A 25,152-nucleotide genomic window follows, 5' to 3' on the forward strand; every position below is an offset into this window, starting at 1 on the left:
CCTGAAAAGACCCCCTTTGTAGGCCAAATACAAAAACTCAGAGATTACAAATGCCACCATATTTTGTAAGAACTGAAGACATTCCACTTTGTTCTTCCTACCCTGAAAACAACTGCATGCCAGTGTGCGTTTGTCATCTCTCCGTGTCCTTCCCTTCATCAAGTGTCCAATTCTCTTGAATAACGAGAAAATGCACATGAGATCTGAATGCATACAAGTCGCTTAACAACAACAATAAAATAATAATAATAATTTAAAAAACCCTGAAAGTGAAATATAATTACCAGGTTAAAAAAAAAATGCGCCCAGTTTCGAGAGCCTATCACAGCTCACGTCTGGGCGCGCAGTACCCCCCCGACACTGCTCCTGTTGTGTCAGATAGTGGCAGTGTTGAGCCCAGGAATACGCGCCGAGCCCGCGGCGTTCCCCGCGGCCGCTCAGTCTTCGCGGCGGACTCCGGCGCGCAGGAGCCACTGGGCCGCAAGGGCGCCGGGGAGCGGGAGGGGCGCTGGGGGGCGGCAAGGGGTCCCGGATCCCCGGCCACGAACTGTTTTCCTTTTCCCCGGGCAAGAGCCCCGCTCCCTTCAACTGACAGAAATTCACTGGGGCAGGGGGGCGGGTGGGGAGAGAGGTCGCTCAGGGCTCGCTACTGGCTGCGCCTCCCCCGGCTCTGGTCTGGGAAGCGGCTCTGGGCCCTCCGGAGGAGCAGCTTGGGCGCCGGCGCCCCCTGCGAGGAAGATCGCGGGGTGACGGTCGGTACCCGTTCGGCTGGGCCGCGCTGCCGCTCCGATCCTCCTCCCTCCCGCGCCCGCGCCCTCCCCCTTCCTTTCACTAGGAGTCCGGGATTCGGAGAGGGCGCGGGAGGCAGGCACACGGGCCCGACCCCACTCCAGCGCTCACCGGGGACGCGGGCGGGCGGCGACGGGACGCGGCGGGGGCGCGGGGCGGGCGCGGCCATGGAGCAGCAGCGGCGGCGGCGGCGGCAACACTAGCGACCGCGGGCGGACGAGCGGGCGGGCAGGGCCGCCGGGCTCAGCGGACCGAACTGCACAGCTCAGCAAAAGCGCCCTCGCCCTCCGCGCGCCGCCTCCTGCGAGCCCAAACCCACCAACATTTTTTAACGCTCCAACCCATCCTTTGAAGAAAAGCAAAAAAAAAAAAAAAAAAAAAAAAAAAAAAAAAAAAAAAAAAAGCAAAAAAAAAAAAAGCATTTATCGGAGAGACGGGGATATATATATATATATATATATATATATATATATATATAAATTTTTTTGGCTCCTGCTAAAATTAGCAGGGCTCGCCGCGCGCCTGTGTGCGAGTGTGTGTGCGTGCGGGCGTGTGTGTGTGTGAATGTGATTACTCCAGGACTCCTCGGGCTCCGGAGACGCCATTTTCCCCCTTGATATCTCTCTCCATAAATCGGTGGCGCGGCGGAGGCGGCAGAGTCGGGCGGGAAGCGCGGGGCCGGCCGGGGCGCCCGCCGCTCGCCGCCGCCTCCGCGCGCCCGGGGGCCCCGGCGCCCCCCGAGCTAGGGCGGCCAGCTCGCGGCTCGCCGTTTGACAGATGCTCATCGCCATGGAGTTGCCGCAGCAGCACCTTTGGGGGCTCGGGCGAGCGACCGGAGCCGGGATCTGAGCGAGCGCCGGGGCCAGCGGAGCCGGAGCCGCCGGGACATGGGTGAGCACGCGCGGCGACCTTGGCCCGGGAGCCCGGGCGCCCAGCCTCCCTCCGCGCCGCGGGCCCCCGCACTCCCGGAACCGGGGGCGACGTGTGTGCCCTGCATGCAAAAGTTCACGTCGCCTTGCTGGGTCTTTGACTTTGCACCCGGCGGGAAGGGGGAGACCGGGCCGAGGGGGCGGGATGCCGGTCCGGGCGAGGTTGCAGGAGATGGGCGCGATTCCGGCGGGCCGGCGGGTGGGCGGCGATGCTGGCTCAATTGGAGTGGCTCGTTGGTGGCGGCGATGGTGGAAGCTTTGGGCTGGAGGGCTGGGAGCTTATTGAGTTTCGCCTAATCTGATCTCCCCCCCCCTCCGCCCCCCGCCTTTTGCACCCTCCCTCGGTCCTGCCGCCGGCTGGCGGGGCTGGCGGGTTTGGCGTTGGTGGAGTGGACTCGGGAGGGGGAGGGGGTAAGGAAAGGGGTGGGAAGGCAGGATTTTTTTTTTTTCTCTCTTTGTAACTTGCAGGTTAAGTGGAGCTAGAGAGCTACATTGTAACCTAGTTGGATTTTTTTGGGGGGGGAATGTATCAGAATCTAACGTGTCGTTAATAGAAAGAAGAACAGGCAAGAAGTGGTCCAGCCGGCGAAGGTTGGTGTGTGCTTGTGTTGTGCCTGTGTGTTAGTCTTTTTCTTAAAAATCTTAATCAATGGATTTGAGTCTCTTTCTTATGCTCTCTGGTTTTGGGACTCTGAAAAGATAGGAATTCCCTTAAAAGCAGGCGAATGCCTTTTTGAAAGCACGCATTGTGTGCGTTTCTAGAGGAGCCGTGGGCTTGGGAATGAACGGCAGGCTTCCCCGTTCGGTGGTTTCCAGTGGGAAATCACTCCGGAAAGGGAACCCTTCGGTATCGATTTATTGTTTTTGTCTTCCAAACCATTATCTCTTTGACCGAAATACTGTCTGAGAAGTTCCGCAGGGACAAAGTCAGGTAAACTGGACCGGGCAGATCTTTGGCAAGATGGTGATAACGGGGATGCTGTTTTCAGTGTCTGTTTGTGATGGAAGCATTGTTGGGTAATAGCAATTTCTGATCGGTAGAGCATGCTGGTTCTAAAAAAATAAGTTAACTGCCGAAATACTGTCTTCCAGCCCCCCTCCCCTGCACAGTACGGCACCTATTCCCCCCGCCCCCCCCCCATCCAGACCGCTTACTACAAGTCTGAAATCGGATCCAACTGGAAATATTTTCATTGGAGATTGAAAGTTGTGCAATTGGAAATAGATGAGGCTAGAGGTATTGAGAGTGTGGAAGGGGAGTTCTTATTGCCCCCTGATGCTGCATTTATTCTTTATGTGTGTCTGTGTTGGATTCTCAGGGTGTGTATCTGTCTAAAAGGACTGTTGTGGGAAGGATTTCCGATTCGTTTCCGTTTCAAATAAACTGTCCTGATAATCTCACGGTTGACATCTAACGCTAAAAGGGCAATTTGTGTGTCTCTTTATCCCTGCAGAAACTCTCCTCCAAAAGGGCAGTTTATTCTGGAATTCTACAGCAGATACCTTTCCCTTCCAGCCCCTACACTCCCCCCACCTCCTGCCAACTATCCACACCTTTCCCCTTAAAGTTTAGTTGGAGTCCACTGGCGTTGATTGTTTTTCTCTTACATCTTTTTCCTTCTTTTTCTTTTCATTCCTTCACTCTTCATCCTGTTTTTCTTCTTTTTCTGTAGATTTATACTAAAAACTAATTTCTTGAAGTCTCTGTACTGTCACCAAAACTATCTGCCGATTTGGCACCATCTCTTACCCTCCTTTAGTAAATAGGTATATCTCCTGTGCCCCATCCAAACTCATCTTCACGTGCAAAGCATGTGTGTGTCGTGGGAGAAAGGGGATGGGGTAGAGAAGAGGTATTTGGAGAGGAAGGGCGGTGTTGTGTGCAGGCCACATCTTCAACACTGGACCAGACCTGGGCATTCCGGGGAGAGTTTCCTTTGCACACCCCAGCTGGGATGGGAAGGCGGAGCCAACCAGACAGGGGCGTGTGAGGGAGGAGAAAGTTTGTAGCACTTTAAGATGTAGCTAGTTTACCATCCCAGGTCACTCCCTCCCTTTTTTTCTGATTTCTGTGGCTTCTACCATCCTTAAACTCCCTGAGGGAGGCGTGAGCATTTTTGCTCTGACGAGGGATTCCCAGGTGTCAGAGCGAAGGTGAGGTGCTGTGTTTTCCCCTGTGCTTAGTCTCATTGCCTGTTCCCAGAAAAGGGTATTAAGACAGAGTGTTTGGGGGAAAGTCGGAAGAGGAGGAAGAAATCAAGTGTGGTTAAACAGAGTATTTGCAAACGGCAGGGAAAGTAGCCCCCAAAGATATGGAGACCAGGTACCCAGAGTGTTGCTTGGCACACGATTTCTCCTCCCCCGTTAAGGGGACAAAACCAAAACCAAAACAAACTATTGGTCTTGGGAAGTTGAGTTGGTGTTAGACCTGGGCTGTGGGAGTTGCTAGCCACTATAGTAACCTGAGCTGAGCTGGGGGAGGAGGTGGTGAGCGAATGCACCACCGGGAGCCAGAGGAGGGAAAGGGACTCGTCTCTCTTAGCTGGGAAAATAGATTTATCTCTGGAATAAACAAACTGGAGGTGGGGGAGGGGATGGCTTGCAGTGAACATAAGGTGGAGTGTCTGAGAGGCAGTAGTGTCGGTTAAGAAGGGGGCCACTTCTAGCTTGGGAGAAAATATCAACTGCCTTATATGTTCATGAAAGGGCTAGGCAAGTGAAGGGCTGTAATTTGATCTTTTGTATGTTAGCATCAGAATGTTACATAGGAAGGCTCTGCTGGAAGGCCCAGTTTTGGACGTCACACAGGGGAACCTAGAGGTATCTTTAAGTTAACCCAACAGACCCTGCTGCCATAAGGGCTTCTGGTCATGGACTTGCCTTGCTCAGAGTGAGCTACTTTGTAAATCACCTGACCTAAATGAGGGTTGGGGAAAAAGGAAACAGTGCTTGGGAGTGTTTTAGGATTTAGTTGAAAATGGTGAGTGGGGAGAGGCAGGAGGCAGGATTTTGCTGAAGAAGAAATAAATAGGTAGGTACTTTCCCCTGGATTCCCTGTTCCATTTCTCCTGTTAACTTGAATTCCTCTAGGGGATGAATCGATACTTGTCTGGCACAAAAGTGTACCTCTAGGAGAGGAGAGTTCTCTCAATGTGGTCATTATTTTTAGTTGTACTTCAATCTCTGCTCCAAAGCTTCTATATAGTATGCAAAAGGAAGCAGATGAGAAATAGCTAGCTGGATGGGGCATCCTTTCTGGGTTCCTGTGGAGACACTGAAACTTGGCTGGGCCTGGACCTCCCAGAATGCCAGTTTTTTCCTTGGAGACTTGAAGTTTAAATTGAAACCAGAAAGCTATTGAAGGCAGATCCAGCCAATGAAACCCTGTTTTCTCTGATGCTCAGGAATGGGAAATAAATAACTTTTTGCTGATGGCATTTCAAGTTGCTTCAGTTTTGCTCCTGCCAGAAGAATGGGGCAAATTATTATGAACACATTAGTATTGTAAGGAGGAGTTGCAGTGCTTTAAAAATGAGATGGTGTTATTGAGTTTGTTCAGGGACTCAGTGTATGTGAGAGTCCTACCAGAGGCTGGTGGTGGGAGCACAGGAGGCTGCCCTGGAGGGTTAGCAGCACTGGGTTGAAGAAAGGAAGCCTCACAGAGGTCTTGCTGCACATCATTTTGTCTGGTCCTGGGGTTCCTGTGAAGGGAGCAAAACAATCCAATTCCATTCCTATCCTGTGGCATATGTTGAAACCTAGTGAGTTTCCCAAAATGTTTTGGGCCATAAGTTTGGGCTTCTTTTAGAGTGGTTTTTAAAGGCAACCCTGGTGTTTTACAAACTCTTCATGAAGTTGCACATACTTTGGCCTGCCATATACCTGAAAAGTGCAGGAAAGAAAACACCAGGATGTCCACAGACTATAATTCGTGAATGCAGAAAGATGATGCCAATCTACATTTTTGCTTAGCTCTGAGTTTTCGTTTTCCCTTTTTACTGAACTTTCTATTAGATTTTGATGCCCCCCTGAGATACATCACACTGGAGCTGGAGAAGGTTTTGGGGGACTGTAATTGTAGATCACTGAGTTGAAGCTTCTGGTCCTTACTGTTCTGATTTAGAAGTTTCGTAGGTTCAGTCCAGAACAGCTGTTTTTAGAAGGTTTTTTTTTTTTTTTTTTTTTTGCCCATTAGAGGGTACCATCTAAGGTTGAAGAACCATTAAATAATTAATTAATTAATTTTTTGTGACAGAGTCTCGCTCTTGTTGCCCAGGCTGGAGTGCAGTGGCGTGATCTTGGCTCACTGCAACCTCTGCCTCCTGGGTTCAAGTGATTCTCCTGCCTCAGCCTCCCAAATAGCTGGGATTACAGGCACCCACGACCATGCCTGGCTAATTTTTGTATTTTTAGTAGAGACGGGGTTTCACCATGTTGGCCAGGCTGCTCTTGAACTCCGGATGTCAGGTGATCCACCTGCCTCAGCCTCCCAAAGTGGTGGGATTACAGGTGTGGGCCACCGCGCCCGACCGAGGAACCATTATTTTTTTAATGGCCGTTATCTTAGAAACCAGCAGTTGACTTCCTACCCTGTTCATAGCAAATGATACCAGGTAAAGAATGTGAGCAGCCCTGAAGTCCACAGGATCCTCTGGGAGGTAGCTGCCACCCCCTCCCAGGAGCCCATGATGGTTAATGATCAGCAGACCCAGGTAGAACAAGTGTAGGCAAAGCCGGCTGAGCTGACCCTCAGGTAGGCAGAGGCTCTGCCACTCCAAGTGCTGAGGAGGAATAGGGGATGAATGGTGAGCAGATAAGAGTTTTAGAACTTTGTTAGCTTGGAAAAATGTTTCCTTGATCCAACTTATCTTTTCCCACCAAAAATACCCCCTTTCATATGCATGGCATTTTGTTCTTTTCAAAAATATCTTTATATGGCTTCCGCCCCCTTGATTCTCCTAAGGAGGAAGGCCAGATAAGCATTTTATCTCCGTTTAGAGGATGAGGCAACTGATACACTGGGTTGCCTGAAATGACACAAGTTGGTGGCCAACCTGGGGCCAGACGGCTGTGGCAAAGTGTGAAGAGCCTCACATCTGAAGTGACAAGATCCTCTTTGGATCGTGTCCCTGTACTTCCCAGTTAAATGACCCCTGGCAAGTCAGTTAACCTCTCTGAGCCTCCGGAACCTAATCAGTAAAATAAAGATAAAGATGCTTACCCTGCCTACTTCACGGGGGTTATGAGGATTAAATAATACCAGCTAATTTCTGTAATTGAACTCTGGGAGGATTTCCATGCTGCCTCCTGGAAACTGGTGCCTGGGATTATTGTTGCTGTAGCCCAGCAATTAATAACCCCTTGGAATGATCAGAAATGCCCACAAGGGCTCCTCGTGTTCTAATAATTCAACCGATGTCCATATAACTGTATATATTGAATTATTAGATGCCTACTATGCCATGTGCTTTTTGAGACTCAAAGTCTCAGGTGGTATCCAGTTGGATTCAAAGATGTCCCAGTGCTCAGGAAATGCTCTTTGAGTTAAGGATCAGCAAGAGAAAAGGAAAAAGATGTGCAAACACACAGGGAGGGGAGGCGAAGTGGAGAGAATGAGGGGGAGGTTCTCCATCAAGAAACCACAATACTTAAGCAATGGCATTCAGGACAGAATTTCTAGCCCCTCTAAAGAAAAGAACTAATAGCAGCGTTGCCGCTGTCCCAGCAAATCCAGTAAGTTCTCCAGAATCAGGAAAGTTCTTCACAGCTCATTTGTTCCCTGACTCTTCTGTGTCCCTCCTTTTACCCTTTCTCATGAGAGCTGGTTTGCCCTGCCTGGCAGCCTGCAGCAGGCACCTTGCAGTGTTCTCGAGTGAACCCCAATTTTATGCAATATGCCCCAGGCTGTGTTGTCAGACTGGTTTCTTCACTGACTCTGGACATTCTGAACATCTTCCTGCCTCCACACCTCAGCTGTCTCTGTGTTGTCACCTCCAGGTGGCCAGCTGGTTGCACCCAGCCTCCTCTGTGGGGGCTAACTAGTTCCTTCTTCCCAGCTCTCAGCTCCTCATCCCCAGTTCCCAGAGCAAGGCACCCCGCTTATGCTGCCTTGCTGTTTGTTATCACTTACCCCCCCCAAGCTCTGAGCCCTTGAAAAAGGGGACAAGTTTTCCCACACAGCCCTGAACCTTATTTATGAATGATTTTTTGTTTCCTGAATGAATCACAGCATTTATGAAGAGATAGAATATTGAAAGTCAATGTTGTTTAAGGTGTATTAACACTCTGCATTATGAAGCAACACAGTGAGGGCCCCTTAGACAGTGTGAATAATAACTACTTTAAGTCAATAATAATTGCTTTATATATTTTTGGCTACCTTTCGGGGGTAATCACCCAAAAGTTTCTCCCTTAAAGTTTAAGAGTTAAGCATATTTTACCACATGTGCATCCTTTCAGTCACCAATTCACTCATTCAATCATCAAATATTTGTTAATAATAATAGTGCCTACTGGAGTCTCATTGTGACTCTAACACACATAGCCCTTGACTTTCTCTGAAAATTCCAATTGTATTTTTTGTCCATCTTGCTCATTTTGGCACTTAACCATACAGTCATCTTTGTTGCTGAAGTCCAAGTGCTTTTCCGCTCTTCAGTGATGGAGTGAGCCTGGCCACAGTGGAAAACAGAGAAGGCTGAGGAGGCCGGGTGCAACTAGTTGGCCTAAGAGGTCAAGAAGGCTGAGGCAGAAAGCAGCCTGGGCTCATATCTATTAGCATATGATGTGGGACAAGCTACATTGCCTTTCTACTGTTGTACAGTAAAAAAGTTTGGAGTGGTATAGAGTGTCCCTTCTAAAATTCTGTGATTCTATAGCTAGAGGTGTCCTAGGAATGTTAAGGATTTCTTAAAGGTCAGAGCTCCTCAAACCCCTTTAATGGCGCTGCCAACAACTGTCCAAACCAATCCCACTGAGGACTAATGCACTTTGCTAAATGTTTGATGGGTTGAAAGAGTTACAGAAAGGGAAGGTGGTGCCCTGGGGTAAATAGAACTCGGGGGAGCACTTATTAGAACAGTGGAGTCAGTCTTGGAGGACAGGGAAGGGGAGAGGAGGCAATGGTGAGCTGAATGTGAGGACATACCACTAAGAGTAATGTGGAAAGAAGAAGGGGATTAAATTACTCACATCTGTTTTGAATTGGTTCTCTTTGGTAAAATAAATGACTTGAATCAAGGGAGATGGAACAGACAAAGACAGTTTCTAGGAAGTCCAGAATGTATTCTGTATTTGAGCTTTGCTGCTGCTTCCTGTCAGGTGGCATCTGGAAACCCTGCTACGGATACTTCACTCATGTCATGGATCTAGTGGGCTGGATGTCATTTCTCCATGTAGATTCTAAAGATCATGAAGTCTAGGGCCATGCCTGGGTTCCTGAGGTGTCCTCCCCATCCCCATAGCACCTGGTCTGCCCAGCCACATTGCAGCCTGTGTTCAATAATAGCTAATGGGTTGGTTTGTGTGCATTCTGAGATCAGATACGGTGACCCACAGTCTGCAAAACCAGAGCCTTTGATTTGGGTTGGAGTAGGATCGAGGAAATTGGGCTTTGGCCTAAGGTACTGTAAAAGTTCTGTGGGATTGATGAAGCACCTGGGAGCATACTGGTTGGATATTTAGGAAGAGGAAGCCTCTTTAAGCCACTGAAATGCTGCAATTGCTTTTAACCCAGGATCTAGTAAAGGATTTGGGATGAAAAAGGAGCATGCAATTTTGTTAGCCAAATTTAGTAAACAGCAATTTCTTCATTATTCCTTTTATCTGCCAATGATTTTCAGTTCTGTCAGTGGAAAGGAGCTTCTTGGAGTTTGAATTTGTGGCTTGGAGAAAGGTTGAGATGGGGAAGCTGAATTTGATGGAACCAACTTAGTAGCCCATCAGAAGCAGTGGGAGCACCAATGTGCTTGTAGCAGACTAATGAAATCTGCGTGGCAAGTCCTGTACAGTTGTTGGTGTCTCTTTCTGTGACCTATTGTTATTTGAGCAATGAGACCTTTGATTTTTTTTTTTTTTTTTTGAGATGAAGTCTTGCACTGTCACGATCTCTGCTCACTGCAACCTCCACCTCCTGAGTTCAAGCAATTCTCCTGCCTCAGCCTCCCAAGTAGTTGGGATTACAGTCACCCGCCACCATGCCCAGCTAATTTTTTATATTTGTTGTAGAGACGGGGTTTCACCATGTTGGCCTGGCTGCGTCTCGAACTCCTGACCTCATGATCCGCCTGCCTCGGCCTCCCAAAGTGCTGGGATTACAGGCATGAGCCACCGCGCCTGGCCAAGACCTTGGTTTTTAAAAAGGTATTGATTAATAGTACTGACTAAAAGGGATGATTTGATGTGAAATCTCTGTGAACCTTTCTACTCGTTATACTTTAGAGCTCTATTACGACTGGTGTTTTGATCCACAAATATTTATGAAAATATCAGCATTGCAGCTTGTGTGAGCCATTGTGCCTGGTACACTTGGTTGGGAAAGGCCTGCTCTGAGATGTGGCTTTTGCCCTGGGAGAGTGGGCAGTGTATCTACAGATACGTGCTTTGCTGAAATGGAAAGCATTCTTCTGCAGCCAAAGTTGGAACATGATCCCAAATGGAATTTTGCTATTTGTGTGATCAGGCCTAGGGTATAGTCAGGGAAGATTTCAAAGAGTATGTGTTTAGGATTTGTTGGAAGATGTAGAACAAGGGGACATTCTTGGCGGGTAGAATAGCTTTGGCATAGGGGCAGCAGTGGGACAGAGTTCAAATGTGAATTGAGAATTGCCTCAAGGAAACAAATGCTTATTTCGAACATGTACTGCATCTGGCAGAAGCAGCACGGCCCTGAAGATGAAGGTCAGAAGGCTGACATTGAGGGGCAGACAGCCCCATAGCAGACACCTTTCTGGTCTGAGGTCTTCTGTCCACAGTGAGAAGGATAAAACCCAAGGCCCTCTATGTTGGACTCAATGTGCCTGTTATAATTCAAACTAATCAACCTTCCAACTCTCTGATTTAGCAAAAATTGGTTTGTTCATTGACATTATTACTGATTTTGACCAGACTCTGATGGGTGCCATGGGGATCCCAAGAGATGGAGTGAAAGATGCTCTAAGAGCCCATGAAACCAGGGGAGGAGTAGCAGCAGCCAGCCATGTAGGTCTAAGTGCTGAATTGTAGTGGGAGCCCGAGGGGTTTAGTATCTCCAAGGGTTAGTCAGATCAGAGAAAGCTTTGAGGAGTAGGTGGAACTTGAGCTGAGTCCTTGACAATGGAATAGTCTTGGGTAGGTATGGAGCAGCAGGGAAGATCATCCACTTGGGAATGTAGAGGGAGAAAGGAGAACAGTTCAGCAGAGGGCTCTGTGGAGTGTAAGGCAGCAAGACAGATGGGATGGTGTCCTGTAGGAAACAGGCCAAGGATTCATCTCCCCTAAGCTGAAATGGGGATGCATGCCCACAGCTTTCCAAGTGCAGGGAGAGCAGTCTTGGGGAGCAGGTGGGTGTGCCTGTCAGAGACTTCCACACATACCACACATGAAAGAACGCTGACAGCTGACTCTGCCTCCCGCTGTTAGGTCTTGTCCGCTACCAGCTCTTCAGCCTGGGGTTCAAAAGAGGTATCTTTAGAACAAGAAATGAAATTGTATATAAGCATTTGGAATGGGGATGGGCCGCTCTGGGGAACATAAAACTCATGTGATACTGGTACTTATTTCCAAGTGTTTAATGTATAATTGGAGAAGGAAATATACAAGATTCAGTAACAAGGCAATGTTTAATGACAGTACAAGGTAGCTAGAGGAGATATATCACAGAGAAAGGGAAGTGGAGCTAATATTTGTTTAGTTCTCTGGTATGCTTAGCATCTCCTTTGCAGCAGAAGCACAAACATATACGGGCCAGATTACACTTTATGTTCAAATGACAATGAACAAAGCAATGGCTTAATCAGACGGTTGAGAAGTCAAGGAATTTGAATTAAAACTGAACAGGTAGTGAGGTGAAAGTTAGAGAACTTTGAAAGACTTTATTATTATCTGTTAGATGGTTCAGTTTATCCTCATTGCCTCCAAGTATGTCTACCAATTCCTTCCTCAATTTATAAATGGTGTGGTGGAGGACCAGAGTTTTCAGGGACCACTAATACAGAGTATTTGAAGACTGGTGGCTCTATGGTTCAAATAACATTTGGAGTCAGACACAACTGCCCCTGTGATTTCAACAAATCCCTCAACTTTAATTTTCTTATCTGTAAAATGGATATGTCTCTGGGTTAAAATCAGATAGTAAATCAGGGTTAAATAGTATAATAAACTTAAATCAGATGAAAAACGTAAATAAACTTAGAGAATACCTGATGTATGTTAACAATTCAGATTATTTTCTTTACGATGTGAATTCCTCCTCCCTGCTTGGACAGGAAATATTATGGTCACAATTACTTCTTTCAAATCTACTGTATTTAACCTATTTTGGTATTGTGCTACACATATTATTTACCTTTTTTTCCTGCAAGATTCTGTGAGGAGAATTAGAAAAGGCAGATGAGAAAACTGATGCCGAAGAGAGTTTAAGTGACTTGGCAATTCAGATGGCACACTGGTTTTAGAACTCATGTATGTAGAAGCAACTAACAACTTTTGGTCAAAAGTTGGCATCACTTTGTGTTTTAGATACCTCATGATGTCAAACTAAGAGGCTTTGTAATCATATATACCTCGATTTGACTGTGAATCTGGCACAGAAAGTGTGTGCTCTTGAGTAAATCATTAACCTTTCTGGACCTTAATTTCCAGGTCTGTAAAATGAGGACAAGATCTTCTGCATCACAGTGCTGTTGTGTGAATTAAATTGATAATGACTGTAAAGAGCTCAGCACAAGTTAGTGGTAATGTTTAACCACCCCCCGCCCCCCAACCCTTTCACTACAAGAGAACACTTTTCCTTGACTGCACAGAGGAACACAGGCACAAGTAACGCATCAAAGCCACAGCTCAACCTGCAAACTTGATTGGCCCAGGCAGGATTGTAGAGATTTTTCACCAGGGAGCAAAGACACAAGGGTCATGCTGTTGTGTTGTGTTTTATTGGTTCCCAGAGGAGACACTGTTTTTTACAGCTACAGCTGGAACTGTTGGTTAATGGATAGTACGTCAGACCTCAGGTCTCAGAAGTTTCATCTCCTTTCCTTATCATAGAGATCCCTGAGTACAGAGACTAACGGCATATGCTTAGTTTTGTCTTAGGCTCAGCCAGCCCAGCCAGGCTGAGCTGCAGAGTCAGCAGAATCTGATAAAAAGGTGGAAGGTACCAGCCCTGGCTTTGAAGGGCTTCTGGTTGAGGAGACAAGGCTCAGTACCTGGGAATGTCAGAGCTGGAAGGGGCCACAGGGTTGAACTCATGTTCTCTGGTCCCAATTCTACATATAATGATGGGAAGACTCAGGGAGAAAAAGGAACTTGCCCAAGGCCACCAGCTCTAAATGGTGGAGGAGGGATTAGAATGTGGAATTCCTGACTGTACCCAGTATTATTTCCTCCATGAGACAAACTGGAAACAAGAGAAGAGCAATAATCAAACAACAGCTAAATGGTCAGGTTAGCAGATGCGAAGGAAACAAGTTGTCTGTGCTTCTCACTGTGTAGGAAGATGGAGGAGGTTGGTCTTCAACTCCTGTCCCTCAGGGCTTGACTTGGAGTCTTAGAAGAGAGGGTGGCACTTAGTCAAATGCTAGCTTGGTGATCAACTATGGGAGTAAATCAAATGTAACAAAAAAGTTTGCACACTTACTAAGGTGATCCCAGTATGTTCTTTCATAATTATTATCTCATTTAATCTTTACTTCTTGAAACAATCCTTGAGGTAGGATTATTACCCCATTTCCAAATGTGACTTGAAAAGATTAAAAATGTTTCCTAAGAACACAATTACTAAGTGGAAAAGGGAGGCTAAGAAATCTAAACCTACGTCATCAAGTCAGAACTGCTTCCATTCTTCTTTTTAAGGAGAAACATGGCTTGAACACTTACTGTTGGACAGTTACTCCCAGTGTTCTCTATGCTTCGAGCTGTGCAGAGACCCATTTAAAATATAGCCCTTGTCCTCATGGAGCTTGTGGTCTAGTGTGAGAGAGAGGCAGGTAATTAAAATGTTGAAACAGAGCCTGCCAAATGCTTTGTGAGAGCAGAATGACCAGGGAAGTGAGAGCAAGACCGTGTGTGTGTGTGTCTGTGCACATGTGTATGCAGGAAGAGGTAGAAAAGGAGGGTCCAGCCAGTCTCCATGAAGGAGGTGAAATCTGACCCAATTCTTGCAGGATAACAAGAGTTAACCAAGTAGAGAAAGGAGAAAGGGCCAGCTAACCAGAGGACCTATCAGGGAATCATATACAGTAATGCCCATCAGTGGGACTTGGGAGATCTGCAGCTTACGAGATGCTGCTAGAGCATGTGGTAGGTGAAGTAGTCTGGAAATGCTGCTTGGAAGAGGTAAAATGTGATCAGGAGCATACCACACAAGTGCAGAGTATAAAAACACCACTGAGTAGGAGCTTTGTCCTTTGCTATAGACAGGTGATGTATCTTCAGGGTCAGAGAACCATGGTGTAGAGCTGCCTTTGCTCTTGCCGATGGAGAGCTAGGTAAGAGTTGGGTCACCTGCTAGATTTACCAGTGTTGTGGAGCATTTACTCTGGGTGTTTCTACAGCAGGAAGGAATTCCGGAAAGATTACTCAGTTATAGGCACCTGAGTCAAGTGGTGTCTGTCTGGCCTCTCATTCAACATACACCGAATGAGTAATTTGGAGTGTCTCTCTGTATCAGAAACTGTGCCAAGCCCTGGGGGTGACCATGGTGAGCCAAATAGGCACAGGTCTTACCTTCAAGGGCTTATCATCTAGTGGAGAAGGCAGAGTTTGAAACCAAGAATGGCACAAATATTTAATTATATAATTAATGTTAGGAAAGACAAGTTCTGGCCTACAAAGGCACAAAATGGGGAGTTATGATCTGGTTTGTGATGCTCAGGGAAGAGGCATTTAACCTCAGCCTGAGTAATGAAGAAGTGCTAACTCCAGGGGAGCAAGAGGAAGATTCCAGGTGCGTGCAAAGTCCCATGAAGTCACTTGTGACTCCCCACCAAAATACCTTAGAAGACATAAAGAAGGATGAATAATCAACCACTCCCAAAGCCAAAGTCAGACAGTCAGTCTCTTGCCAGAACCTGACAAGAGATTCTTATAACTATAGGCCAATGAGTCTAGGTTGAAAATACAATTTCTTCCTCATCTGTAATTAAGTAGGATCACACTCCATCTTTTTACACCATTTGCTTTCTTAATCAGTTTCTGTCAACCAGAAAAGCAGGCAGTCATCAAGTCTACTGTATGGGCAGCTTGAACAAAACCAGCTAAAGACTTCCCTCCCTGACATCATTATGCATATTCTCAAAGACTATAGCTCTCAGAAGACAAATGGGCAAGAGTGGGAAGGGGAGTTCTGGGAGGAGTGGAAGAAGGGCATTGACTTCTGGGCAGAGATGTTGCTTCAAGTAAAGTTCTGAGGTGAGCATGGAGTCTTTGTCATAGAGCATATTGTGAAGTTTAGCTGTTCAGCTGTTTTTGTGAATCCAACAGAAAAGACTCTTCTCAGTTCAGCAAAACAATAGTAGATGGATGTTTACTCTCAGTGGTGTTCTAGTATATGCTTAACACCCTGTTTTCCAGATTTTTTAAAAGCACTGACTTGTAAAGTTTGCTCGTTCTTATGGTGTAAACACTCCCACCATGGTTGAGCTCCCTTGCCCAGGCTGGAGTGCAGTGGTGCGATCTCGGCTCTCTGCAACCTGAGCCTCCCGGGTTCAAGTGATTCTTCTGCCTCAGCCTCCTGAGTAGCTGGGATTACAGGTGCGTGCCACCACGCCTGACTAATTTTTGTGTTTTTAGTAGAGATGGGGTTTAGCCATGTTGGCCAGGCTGGTCTCGAACTCCTGACCTCAGGTGATCTGCCCGTTTCAGCCTCCCAAAGTGCTGGGATTACAGACATGCGCCACCACACTCCATGGCTGCGTTTTAAGCTACCAACTTAATGCCACTGAATGTGGAGCTGGGGAGAGATACACACAGTGGGCTCTTATGAACCCATAGGCACTAGCTTCATTGCATCCCTGGTTACTGTTCACTAGAACTTGATATGGTCTCTGATAAGAGGAGTAGCTCGAAGAGGAGGATGTGACTGGCTTCACAATGGGTAGAAGGTAGTCCAGTACTTCCTCTGTAGGCCAGACTCTCTCCTCATCAGAGTGTGAGCAAAGAAACAGAACCAAACACAAGCCCTCCTGAGGTGGAAGAAACACTTAAAACGAGGTAAAAGGAACAATATCAGGAAAATTAGTTAATCCAACAGCAACATTAGAGTTTCAGAAAGCTACCTGGCATCTTTGACAAGAAGTATGACCCATGGAAAAGGAGCATTAAGAAACAAGGACGGAGCATGCTGATGAAAAGACATCAGAATCAGCTGAAACGTGGATGCATAAAGTAAAGAAAGATTGCAGGGATACAAAATGTGCAATTGCAGAATTAAAAAAAAATCCACAGTGAAGTCAATAAAGGCAAAGGGGGCATGGAAAATAGAATCAAATTGGAATTTTGGAGAACAGATTGGGGTATGCTCTCCCACAAGGCAAAAGAAGGAAAGAAAAGCAGTGAGAGAGAAAATGATAGAAATGGAGAACAGAGATGAGAGCTCTAAACTCAGAATTACAGGAAAAACTTCGAAAGAAGCCAGAACCATTTAATGGAAGAAATTACCAAAGGAATAATTGAAGGGAACATTCCTGAACTAGAAAGAACCTGCATCTACAGATCCAAAAGGCTCATTATGTTCCAGGAAAATTAAAGGGAGAGAGCTCCACACTACACTCATTTTGTCATTAATAAAATTCTAACATAATGAAAAAGAAAGTCTTCAATTATAAACACATAAAGCAAGTTGCCTACAGAGGAAACCAAATCAGGCCAGCCTCTGTTTTCCCTTCATTAGTTTAAATGCTGAAAGACATGCTACAAAATTTTGAGGCAAAAAGTTCTAGCCTGAGAATTATCTAGTCAGCCCAGTGTGTTTTACGTGTGAAGATGAAAGAAATGCCTTGTGGTATGGGAATTTGCAGAGTCCAGAGCCGAGGGAGGACTGAGGATGAAGAGCTTGGGGAAGTTTGCAAAAGTTCAGGAATGAAGCCGAGTACTCTTCCTGTGTTTGGGATTGTTTGCCTTTAAGACCTGAGAGGTGCACGTGTTGTTCATGTGTTTATTTTGTAATAAGGAGCATGGAGTTCTACTACCAAGAAATACAGTAAAATTTTTTTAAAAAGTAAAAATAATAAGCTAGTGAAGTAGGCTGGGAAACCACCTTTTTTTTTTTTTTTTCTGTTCTGTTGATGAGACACTGAGGCTGAAAGAGGCTTATGAAGGCTCCTAAGTGGCAGAACTAGGCCAGGAATTCATTTCTTTTGACTCCTGTTGAATATACTAAGGGCCCTATCTCTACCACCTTGTCCTTTTGGAAAGCAACAGTCAGGATGACAATGGCCTGTATGTGCATGGCACCTGGGCAAAGCAGAAGAGGGAGGTGAATAAATGATGCTGGGAAGCCCAGCTTGAGTTGCTTTGTTCACTTGTTAATTCAGCCATCCAGCATTTCTTGAGTGTTGATTATGTGTTGGCCATGGTGCTAGGTGTTAGGATTTTGTGGATGAATACGACACAAGTCCTGCCTGTTCCCAAGAGACTCACAATACTGCTGTAAGGGAGAAATACCCTCATGTACCCAATAATAATGCCTATGATCTAGCAACTTGACAGGGGTAATCATATAGACCAGGCACAGTCTAAGGCACTGGTTCTGACTCTAGGCCATCAGAACCACCGAGAGGGCTTGGTAAAAGCTGGCGTGTTGGGTCCCAGCTCTGGAGCCCTGATTCAGTAAGTGGAGCTCGAGAACTTGCATTTCCACCAGGCTTCAGAATAAGTAAGAATTCCCAGTTGGAGAATGTATTTTAGACTGGGAAAAATATTCTATCTAGCAGTTTTGGAGGGGAGGGAGGATGTACTCTGGAACTTATTTGGGTATAAGTCACATCTAGCCAAGCAGGATTCCCCTGGCCATTCAGAGAAATAATTTTTAGGTTCATGCTGTTCATTTTGGAGTGTACCCATAGGTCTATGGCTCTGCAGGGCAAAATTACAAAGTGTTGAGTATGAAACAGACTTTGGTCCCAACCCATTCATTGCTAAGGCAAGTGTGGGTCATAAGAGATCCACAAAGTGTGGGTAAAAGACTCACAGTGGCTTGTCTAGCATCTGACTGCCTGTGAACAGCAGAGCTAGGAATAAGACAAAGTTTTGGACTCCTATCTCAGTATTCTTTCCAAATACATCTATTTCTTTTCCTTGCCCTTTTGTTTGCCTGGGGCCGACAAGGCTGTTATCTCCTAAGCAATTTTATCTTTCCAATCCTCCTCCACTCCCAGCCCCCACTGCCGCCCCTGCCCAAGTCCTGCAGGCAGTCATAGAAGGGTTAACTTTTGTTGGACCGAAGGCCTGAGCCAAGTACAGAGTGTCCATTGTGTGCCCGCCCCCTCAGGAGGAGTCACTGACTGCTGGAATGTGACAAGGCAAAACATTTTTACCTTGCCTTGGCTTCCCCAACTCTGAGTGCGTGAGCCTGTGCGTGTGCTCACACGCGCATTTTGGCAGGGCTGAATCACAAGAGGACTCGCAGTTGATACCCAGACTCACCAAAAAATTGAACTGTGAATTTGGGGAGGCAGGTACGTGCTGGGAAGAAAGCTAAAGGAGAACAACAGCTTTGTGTGCTGATGAAGTAAACAGACAGGTTAGGTTTCTTTGCTGTTTCTTTTGAAAGCTTATTTTATTTTATTTGTCTAAGATGAGGGTCACATATGGACACCAGGGGCTGGATTATAATCCTCAGGATAGGCAGCAAATTTGGCTGGGGCTGCTGCCTGGGTGGGTGGAGCTGCAGTGGGAGTAATTTGAACTACACGACTTTGAATAGCTGTCAGAGGGCGAAGCCATTTTCATTCAGAAAAAACTTGAAATCCTCCAAGCACCCAGTCCTGCAATGGATGCTGTAGGTAATGTCAGCATTATACAACTACAGTTAGGCTCAACCTGAGGCTGAGCTGCAATCATGTTAGAGAAATAAGATTTATATGCCCAGAACAGCTAGAAGACAATACAAGGCGGGTATTTAGTGGCGAACTATACAGCTGGGTGCAATGTCAGTCCAGCCAAGGAGTGAGCACCACGGTCTGGAGTTTACAGAATGTTGCCATGGAGAATTGAAGACTTGGGGATGACCTGGAAATATGGAAAGGCTTGGGATCTTTTTATTCATTTGTTTATTCATTCCTTCATGCAACAAACATTCAGGGAACACCAATTGCATGGCCGGCATTGCAAGGATGAGAGGAAGTGGATATAAGAACAGATTCTGTGTATTTTAAAAAATACAGAAATAACTATGTATAACATTGCTGTGGAGACTGGTTTGACTTGAGTAGTTACTGCAAGTTGGTGGCTAATTTGCTTTGGTCTTTTAAGGCGAGATCAGTATGAAAAGTCTGGAATAGATGAATTCCTAAAGATTAAGGCTATTTGAAACTGCATTACTGTTTTACCTACAGTATTTATTATGATATATTCACATTGCCCTGGTTTGGGTCTTCAAGCAATGTGAATGAAATTTCAGCTGAACTTTCTTATGGCCCCCTGCCTCTAACATCAGATTCCCTTAATCCAACCCTCACACCATGTACCAGAATTATCTTCCTAAAGCTTAGATTTGATATTATTCCTTCTCCACTGCCATTCCTTAAATGGCTTCCCATTACCTGTAAGATAAAATCCAAACTCGTTAGCACAACATTCAAGGAAGTTCATGACTTTGCCATGACCTTTTATTTCCAGCCTTACCTCTCATAGATTCCCAGTTTCTACCATACTTCCTAGCCAAACATCAATTCCCTGTTTCTTCTGCATAATCCTGCACACGCCTGCCCAGGACGTGGCCTCATGCCTTCCCTTTCTCTGCTACGTCTTCCTTCTTCCTGCTCTACCTAGGAAACCCCCATCAAGATCAAAGATCTGTCTTCTGCTCTCCTCAAAGCCTTTCTGTGTAGTTTCCTAGCTACCTACACCTTGCTCAAGTGGAGAAAACTTTCTTCCTTTTGATTCTGTCCTTTCTTACAGTACATATAAAGTTCTGTGTTGTTTTAGAGTGATTTGTCAAATCTCTCATCAAAAGTGTAACTTCCTTGAGGAAAAAGATTGTGTTTTCCTTAGTATTTTGATTTGAGAACAGAAAAAAATTTTTTGTATTGAATTTTTTTTGTGTGGATCTTTTATGACTTGAATTTTAAGTTTCAGAACTTTGTCTTGTACACGTAGTAAAATGTAAGAAATGATTGTTTCATTTATTTCACTCTGAAGTGAATCTTTTTTTTAATGGAAGATATTTTCTTAATATTAATAATATATTCAGTGTATAAGCCTATCAATTCATCTAAAGTTTAGAGTTCACCTTCTTTTATTGTATCACAGAATCTGTAACATACATTTCCCTACTCTGGTTCAAAGGTCCAAATGGATTTCATTTAGGAAATTTGTATGTATATGCTTTGTCTTTTCTCCTGACCTGGGGAGATTTTATAGGTAGGTATTAGAGAATTAAAATGTCGTTGGAGATTCCTGCCAAAGGGAATAGACTGTGAACATTACTGCCATAAGAAAACATGGCTTGCAATTTGCATGGATCTGGGATACACACTGAGAAAGACCTACTGGATTCTTACCGCTTGACAAATGGGGAAATTTCCTAATATACATTGATGTCTCCAACAGCTGGGGTGGTGCCTGACACTAGTAAGAGAGGCCTCCGTAAAGTCAACTTGAGTATAACTTTTTAAAAATAATGTGTATTATTGGGCAGATAAATCTAGATGAGACAAAAAATCTTATCAGTAAAAGAAACATCAAGTGTCATCTGGTCTAACTTCTCCCCACCTCCCAAAGTGGAGACTTTGTCCATCTTGTAGCATGGGTCACAGGTGGCTGTTTTCAGTTTTGGCTCAACAGTGTCAGTGAAGATGCTCATGCTCTCACTAGGGCAGCTTCTTCTTTTTCAGAAAAGCTGTATTCGTTGAATCTTCCCCGAAGTGGAAGCAGTTGTAAATGTGTCTTTCTGCAAAGCTGAGCATTTTCCAGTAGCTGAATATGCTCCTGGGCTTCTCTGGGGAGCAGGGTCCATGTTGGAGCCGGGGCTGCCTTCCTGGCTGGCTTCCTCACAGGGCGTCAGCTAAAAATGTGCTGATTCTGGAGACAGAAGACAAACGTCTGGTCTTCAGGCTTCCAGTTCTTGGTTATTCTGAATATGTCTTTGCAGGCATCGTTGGGCATTTTTTGGTGGGCACATTTGCCAGCCACTTTAAATTGATGGGCTCAGAGGTAGAAACCTAAGATGTACAGTCATGTCTTCTGCTGGGAAACTTAAGTGTTCAGTAGCTGAGAAGGCTTGAGTGTGATCCAGCCTACAGCCTAAGGGTGGGAGGATGTGATGTTTGCAGCCCCAGGGCTCTTGGTTTTCTCCTGAGACTGAGCATTTGGGCTTCCTTTTGGGCTTTGAAAATTATGAGTATGAAATTGGGAATAATAGAACGTGGGGTGAAGAAGGGTGAAGGAGAGTTTAGCTGATCCTGTGACAGTTTGGAGAGAGCTTAACTGATTTTTCTCTTCTCATCTTGGAGGAAGGTAGAGAGGAAGATCCTGGGGGGACTCCTGACACTTCCACAGGCCTATAAAATGCTCCTTCTCTCCCTTTTTCTCTTTTGCTGCTATGGAGACACAATACTACTTCATTTAAGAAACCAGAAAGGGAATTACAACTGTCTAGAAAGGCTATTTTTAATCTAAATAATTGATAATGATTAAATTTCTCTCTTTTGTGTCAGTAGAAACATTTGTTGAAGTTGTTTTCCATTAATCACAGTGTTATAAGTGATTTGCCACTGAACTCTTTTTATTTTCTTTTTGTGAGCCTCAAACCTAAGCTTTGCATTTGCTTGAAGAAATAGAGAGGTCTTTGCATAATTGAAATAATGCATAGTGAAAAATGATAAAGGTAAAATGGTTAAGAGATAGGCTGAATGCCCCTCCTCCAAGTGGGTGGAGAGCTTGGCCCAGGCAGCCTGGGGGTTGTGCTCAGCTTTGCAAACTGTTCTTCACATGTGACAGAGAAGCGGTGCAAAAAGCCAACCAAATACAGTTCCAGCAGACCTGAGCCTCAACACTTCAGACTTCCCTTTCGTCATGATTGGTTTTAACAGTGACTCAGCCAGCTGAAGCTTCAGTATAAAGAAACCTCTAGCTTGCCACCGGGCTGGAGAACTTGCACCTCTTATCTTTATTTTTGGGCCTACAGCTATAAAATTAATAGCAATCCATTATGAAGGCGTGTGTGAATGTGTTTTTCCCTCTGCTCTAGTAAAATCCAATTTGGGGATGTGCTTATTCTGGTTAGCTGTTTTTCCATCATTTCTTTTTTCCGGATGCCATAGATAAGTGGAAGGGGGCCTCTAGAACTTAGATTGAGTAACCTTGGGGGTCATTTTCCTTTATGCCATGCCTAACTGTCTCTTTGCTTCTCAGTTGCAGATCTGATCTCTTCTGAACACCTCATCGTGTCTCCATCCCTGGGAATCTGACCCTAGCAACTGGACCACTTTGTTCTTGGAATTTTGGGTGTCCTCTTTTCTCACCTTTCCCTTTTCCCTTTTCCCCTTCCCCCTCCTGAGAACTCCAGAAGACTGTAGAGATTGTCATGGAGTCCAGGGAAACCTTAAGCAGCTCCCGGCAAAGAGGGGGCGAGTCAGACTTCCTGCCGGTCTCCTCAGCCAAGCCCCCAGCTGCTCCTGGCTGTGCAGGAGAACCTTTGCTCTCCACTCCAGGACCTGGGAAGGGGATCCCGGTGGGCGGAGAGCGCATGGAGCCAGAGGAGGAGGATGAACTAGGCTCAGGGCGGGATGTGGATTCCAACTCCAACGCGGACAGTGAGAAATGGGTGGCAGGAGATGGTTTGGAAGAGCAGGAATTTTCTATCAAGGAGGCAAACTTCACAGAGGGAAGTCTGAAGCTAAAGATTCAGACCACAAAGCGGGCTAAGAAACCCCCAAAGAATTTGGAGAACTATATATGTCCACCTGAGATCAAGATCACCATCAAGCAGTCTGGGGACCAGAAGGTGTCCCGTGCTGGAAAAAATAGCAAAGCCACGAAGGAGGAAGAAAGAAGCCACTCCAAAAAGAAGGTAGGAAGCCCTGTCTTATGGTTGTTTTTGTTTGTTTCTCTGTTTTTGCCATTTTATCCTCAACTTCTTAGGGTCTATTTATATATTATACTTGACTCTAGAACAACGTGGGGTTGGGGATTCAGACCCCTGCACAGTTAAATCTGTGTGTAACTTTTGACTTCCCCCAAAACTTAACTACTAATAGCTTACTGTTGACCGGAAGCCTTACTGGTAGTATTATCAGTTGATTAACACTTATTTTATATATTATATGTATTATATACTGTATTCTTTCCAGAATTAAGCTAGAGAAAACGATCTTAAGAAAATCAAAAAGAAGAAAAAATATATTTGCTATTTATTAAGTGGAAGTGCACCATCATAAAGGTCTTCATCCTCATCGTCTTCATGGTGGGTAGGCTGAGGATGAGGAAGAAGAGGAAGGGTTGGTCTTGTTATCTCAGGGGTGGCAGAGGCAGAATAAAATCTTCATATAAGTGGACTCTTGAAGTTCAAGCCTGTGTTGTTCAAGTGTCATCTGTACTTATCTACTCGTTAATTACCAAGCTCCTTGATGGAATATTTAGGGACTCAAGAAGAAACACCTCTGCTATAATCTTGGTATAATGTCTAGTTCTTTATCATATCTTCTGCATATCTGACAAAAAATAGCTAAAGAATTGTAATTTTGCAAAGTTCCTATTTATTGTATAACAGCCAAATGTCTGGGTCAGCTAAGCCATAACAAACTTTTTAGTATTTTTTTCTTTGTTTGCATTAGTTTTCATAGTTAGGAGTGAGATATTAAAAAATTTGAGTTAATCAGAACAGTCAAGAATTGTTAAAATCTCCTTTTGATTTCAGTCATTACTACTGTAAATCTTCCTAAGATGAATTACTCACCTGACTAAGGAAACCCAGTCTTTGTAGTAACTGAGACTCTCACAGAGCTGAAAAATCATCATTGTGAAAGCCAGTGATGAGCATTAGAACTGGAACTGTAGAAAAACAAGAAAGAGGACAAGTGATTGGCCTGAATCTCTGTCCAACACATCACGGACTTTTAAGATTGGACATTGACTCAACTTGGTTAGTTGTCATTTTCCTCCTAAAAGTCAAACATGGATGTGCAAAGTAGCTAGACAGGTGGTTGGTGGTGTCAATTGGTTGGGAATGAATGAGTTCATATTTCATTGAATTTATTTTATATCTTAGGGGGTTACAGTGACTTACAGTGACCTCCCTTCCTGTGTGTGGCACTCAGCTGTGATAGCAGAGGACTGCCTTAGTATAGTAAGTTTTTGTCTTCGAAAATCTTTGGGACTTGGGGATGGCTCTGGAAGAAGCCCTTTTGTTGACAGAGTTTTGGGGTTCTAGGTTGTAGGTGTTAATCATAATCTTTGTCACTCTCTCCCTGACATTTGGTCATTTATTTGGGCTCTAGATATGTGGATCAGCTAAAAATGGCACAAATGAATGAACTTCTCTTCTTTATAGCCAGAAGATATTCCATAGCATTTCTGTTACCATTAGGTTTTTTTTTTTTTTTTTTTAGCTTTGGGGCAGTTATTTTCAATAAAACCACTAGGAATCATATTATTTCTTTAGCACAGGGCTTGTGTCCATCCTTATACCGGGTGTTGTGGCTGATTTTGTTGCATTTAAAATCCAAAGAATGGGCTAGAAGAGACTTTCTAGGGTGACTGACTCCTCACAGTTTGCCCAAAAAATCTGTCCTGGTTTCAAGACTGAAAAATCTGCATCCAGGAATTGCCCCAGTTCCTAGCAAACTGGGACGATTGGTCACCTTAGTTTAACATTTTGGAAGACAAAGGAAATTGGTTTGTTTTGCCAGAACATAGAGGTCGTGCTCTCTCCTCCCCCATTACAACTTTGCAGTGATTTCTGGATACTCTGTCGTGAAACCAAAGGTTTAATCTCCACACATACAGAAACTTCTGAGATTCATGCAAGAAAATGCAACAGTTCAAATCAGGCTCTGAAAGTGAGGCTTTGCATTGGAGT

At 45.0% G+C, this 25,152-nt stretch overlaps 1 protein-coding gene across 8 annotated transcripts in view; it reads left to right on the forward strand.

Moving 5' to 3' along the window:
• Nucleotides 1-389: 389 nt before the first annotated feature.
• Nucleotides 390-25,152, forward strand: part of SETBP1 (SET binding protein 1) — a 394,050-nt gene continuing 369,287 nt past the window's right edge. For 2 of the 8 annotated variants that reach the window (XM_512106.8, XM_054671789.2), the window contains exons 1-2: nt 1,687-2,309; nt 22,488-23,145. In XM_512106.8, the coding sequence (XP_512106.2) occupies nt 22,660-23,145 (486 nt within the window). In that variant the 5' untranslated portion in view covers nt 1,687-2,309; nt 22,488-22,659. The other 6 variants (XM_063795617.1, XM_009433926.4, XM_009433924.4 and 3 more) reach the window with 6 other exon arrangements.

This window comes from Pan troglodytes, chromosome 17 (genome assembly GCF_028858775.2).
Source record: "Pan troglodytes isolate AG18354 chromosome 17, NHGRI_mPanTro3-v2.0_pri, whole genome shotgun sequence".
NCBI lineage: Eukaryota > Metazoa > Chordata > Mammalia > Primates > Hominidae > Pan > Pan troglodytes.